Source organism: Orbicella faveolata, unplaced genomic scaffold (assembly GCF_042242905.1).
Source record: "Orbicella faveolata isolate gen_17 unplaced genomic scaffold, um_ofav_v1 contig_2, whole genome shotgun sequence".
In the NCBI taxonomy this organism is placed as follows: domain Eukaryota; kingdom Metazoa; phylum Cnidaria; class Anthozoa; order Scleractinia; family Merulinidae; genus Orbicella; species Orbicella faveolata.
This window is the reverse complement of record NW_028301547.1, coordinates 9,290,388-9,294,113: the sequence shown is the minus strand read 5'-3', so window position 1 is coordinate 9,294,113 and position 3,726 is coordinate 9,290,388. Positions and strand designations below refer to the sequence as shown.

The following is a 3,726-nucleotide window of genomic DNA, read 5'->3' as shown; positions in this document are numbered from 1 at the left end:
TTTGTCATGTTTTGCAATGTTGTAAGACTTGACTATTATTTTCCTAGATGACCTGAAGTGTGCTTATATCGTCAATTTTCTTCTGCGTCAGATTTAGGTGCCAAAAAAAGACAGGAGGTTGTCCCGACTAAAAGTATTCCAGTTACAAAATGAAAATTAGGAAAAAGTAGTTTTATTCATGTTTTGCAGTGTTGTAAAATCTGACTTTTATTTTCCTAATTTACACAGTAAAGTTAGCAATATTACTTTTAAAGTACATGCATGATGATAATGACCGAAAGCTCGAAACTGAGATGTAAGGTAAAAGGAAAAAAATTCATCCTGAAAATACGATATTTTTTTATATCGATTTCCAGCATTCTTTCATTTAGCGCGAAAGTTAGCGTGAAAACTTGGAGAGTATTAACACTATTGGAAGATACTGCAGAGTAGCAAAAAACAATCCTGAGACAAAAACACACGATGGTAAATCCAGACGTACTCGCAATGTTTTTTGTTATATACTCACCCGGTGTCTCAGTTTGAATGCACAAATTAAAATGAAATTGTAAAATTAGTCAGACAGAAGAAAATGAAAGTTGTCAATTTTTTAAAACGCGCTGGTTCCAAAATGGTTTTGCTTTTTTCAAACCCACTTCCGGTCCGTGCATTAAATGGGTGAATTCTTCTCACAGCTGTGTTATTAGCAATTCACCGCAGAGGGTTGGAGACAATTGCAAGGTATAGTGGTCTGCCTTTAAGTCTAATTCGTTGACTCAATTGGTAAAGTTACAGTTTTCAAGTATTGCTTCAATCAAATATAGTCTTTTGCGTATTATTTAATAAGGAGGTGGTTTAATTTTTGAAACATTGGGCATTCGTTAGTGGGAAGATCTCTTAGGGAACAACAATTGAGTCCACAGTAGCCTGGAATATACAGATATATCTTTTTTTCTTTATATTAGGATGAGTAACGAAAATGGATTGCCTAGGGATGGTGAGGAATATCGTATTTGGTCGGTGGCAAATCAAAAATGCTTGGTATTGAAAAAACGCGGTCTCGACGATGCTGCTCCCAGTGTCACTTGTGATGGCAGAGGAGATGAAACTGGAACAGGAGACGAAGGCTCGAGTAAGTCACAGCTCTTCATATTCGTTGTTTTGGCTTGTTTTCTGATAGCATATTTCACCAAAGAAATCCAGCCGGTATTTGCAGCTATTCTTTAACATATCGCTAAAAACATTTATACCCATTGAAACATTGTGCCAGTTAATGTCTCATACCTATTTCCTTTTCTCCAACACAATCAAGGTAAAGTGATAGCTAAGGAAAGAATTGACCCAAATGTAATTGGTTGGCGTTTTGTGTTTACACTCGACAATAAGAAATACGTTCTGCATGTAAAGAATGATGACACTGTCGAAGCCGTGGAGGTGAGCTATGAATTTGACTTTGTTTCGTGCATCGCTTTGTCTGGGCACTACAGATCAATAAACTGTACTGAAACGAAGTAATGCGTGTCAAGGGACTCATTCTGGATTTCTAACCGTGAAACACGAGAAAATGGTTACCACACGATATCTCAGTTAAAAGAGAGGAAAATGCCACTTTTTCTAGTCGTGGACTGGAAAACGTAAATTTTGACATTATTATTACTGCAAACCGTAGCCGAATTCGCCTCTGATTGCCTGAAACCAGATCATTTTATTTAAAATTTTATTTATAGCTTAACAGTATTATTGTAATCGCATGTTAGTTTGATATAAGCAAAATGCTATGATAGTGTTCATTGCGTGACTTGAGTCAGACGTAAAGAAAGCGTGCGTGACAGAGTGTCCTTTCGAAAGCCGTAGATTCCATTATGGACATTTTGGTTCGTGGATGATATTACTTAGACTATCAAATTCTGTTCAGAGTCGATCAGTTCACTGCAGGTAAAGGAGAAGATCCTGATAAAATTTGTGTAACACATTTCCTTTTCAGTTTTCAATTGAAGTTATCGGTTTTAGAATTTGACTGCGAATTCTTTGATGCGTTCAGAACCCAATGTTGATATTGTAAAACGTCAACATGACCACTGATAATTGAGCTCCCTTTTCTGTCACAGTTTACAGGAGAACATCCGCCACCAGACGCAGACTATTTTGTGAAGGACACGAAGACGTTGTCCTCCGGACCATTCCGAAGATGGGAATTGGGGTCCAGTGCCAGTGGCGACAAGAAGTACCTTGCTGTTAATAAGGATGACGGAAGTTTATTGGTTGAAACAGAGTGTCATCCAAACACTCTTTTCTACAAATTCTATCTATGCACTAAGTAGGAAACAACTGACTAAACTTTAGAAACTAAAATTGATTTGAATCAGTAAGGTTTATGCACGAAGTAATTAAACAAAAATAATGTCAATAAATCAGCTTTATCTAAAACGAATTGGATATACCTATTTTTCACATTGTTTCCTTGCGAGTAGAATAACAATAAGAATAAAAAAAAACATTGAAATGTTATTTGTAACAGACTCAATTTTCAAAACTATAGTTGTAATAAAATCAGTTGAATTAAAGAGAAACTGATAGCTGCAGTTGTATGGTGAACAATTATTTATCGGGGTGGGAATGAAGAGTGTACATTATTTGACTTGTGTTTGTAGCCGATATAACGCGCGCTATGATTGGCCAATAATTGGGTATTATTTTTTCGCAATGCCCACGGGCCGATAATGGGCCTGCAAAAGAAAAAAAAAAGACAAAACAAAACAAAACAAAACAAACAAAACAACAACCAAAAAGCCATTTAATAAACTACTTATATTAATCCCAAAGGTTCGGTCTTAACGGGATAACTAGCTGTATTGACCTTGCTATCACCTGGTTGATACGGTTAGGTCTCGGTTTGAGATTTTGAGATTTTAACCCTTGGACGCAAAAAGGGGGGCGGGGGTAGATGCCAGACCCTGTAAGGTTTTTTCAAAGTTTGGGAAAGACGATTTACTCTAAGGGGCTCAAACTTTCAGTTGCTGTTTTATTCATTCTCTGCAAAACTTTTGATATGTGTATTTCGTGTCCATAATTTTTGACGTCGCCATGGCAACCATCAAATTTCGTGTAGGTCTGGCCAAAAATCAACTTTTTTGAGATAACTCTGTAGTTTTTTCCAGTTTTTTTTTTCATTAAAATGCAGATATTCATAAATTTGTACATTTCATAAGCATTGTGGCTTGATTTTCTGTTAATTTCCGTTATTTCTTGACTTTTCATGGGAATAGTAAAATCCAAGATGGCGGATCCTTAATTTGACGTCATAACCAGCAGAAATGATAATATATAGATTTAGTCAAGCCTAAAAGCGGAGCTCCTGATTGCAATGACTGACGATAAAGGAAAAAGAGAATTATTTTTTCTTGGATCAGAAACTTAAAAAATGATCAATTGTGAGCATGCAATTGTTCGGCGTGTGGTTTTGCTATTTTTTCCACTTAAATTTTAACAAACCATACCCAACAAGCCTAACCAAGATTGTAGAAATTACGTACGCAGTATATCAGGGAATTTCCAAGAGACGATTGTACAAGGAATATGTTAGAAGAAAAGTCAACAACGTGCCAGGGGTTAATTTGCGCCGAAATTTTCCCTTTGCGAGTACTCCTTCTTTCTATCCCAGAGAAATAACGTGACTTGAGCCCGCCATCCAATCGTTAAACCAGTAACTGGTCAGAGGTCAGCTTTAAAAAAACACGCAACCTCGAT

The 3,726-nt window shown here is 36.5% G+C and overlaps 1 protein-coding gene across 1 annotated transcript; it reads left to right on the top strand.

Annotated features, from left to right (window-relative positions):
- Positions 1-622: 622 nt before the first annotated feature.
- LOC110066091 (uncharacterized) lies at positions 623-2,561 on the top strand. Its single transcript, XM_020773294.2, has 4 exons — positions 623-720; positions 945-1,111; positions 1,292-1,413; positions 2,088-2,561. Exons 2-4 carry the CDS (start codon positions 946-948, stop codon positions 2,298-2,300), a joined length of 501 nt encoding a protein of 166 aa, XP_020628953.1. The 5' UTR covers positions 623-720; position 945; the 3' UTR covers positions 2,301-2,561.
- Positions 2,562-3,726: the final 1,165 nt, after the last annotated feature.

Excerpts from the sequence above, each read along its gene's own strand:
- LOC110066091 (XM_020773294.2), top strand. The coding sequence starts at position 946 with ATGAGTAACGAAAATGGATTGCCTAGGGATGGTGAGGAATATCGTATT. Across the intron at positions 1,112-1,291 it reads AACAGGAGACGAAGGCTCGA|GTAAAGTGATAGCTAAGGAA; the intron begins GTAAGTCACAGC and ends AACACAATCAAG. Across the intron at positions 1,414-2,087 it reads ACACTGTCGAAGCCGTGGAG|TTTACAGGAGAACATCCGCC; the intron begins GTGAGCTATGAA and ends TTTCTGTCACAG.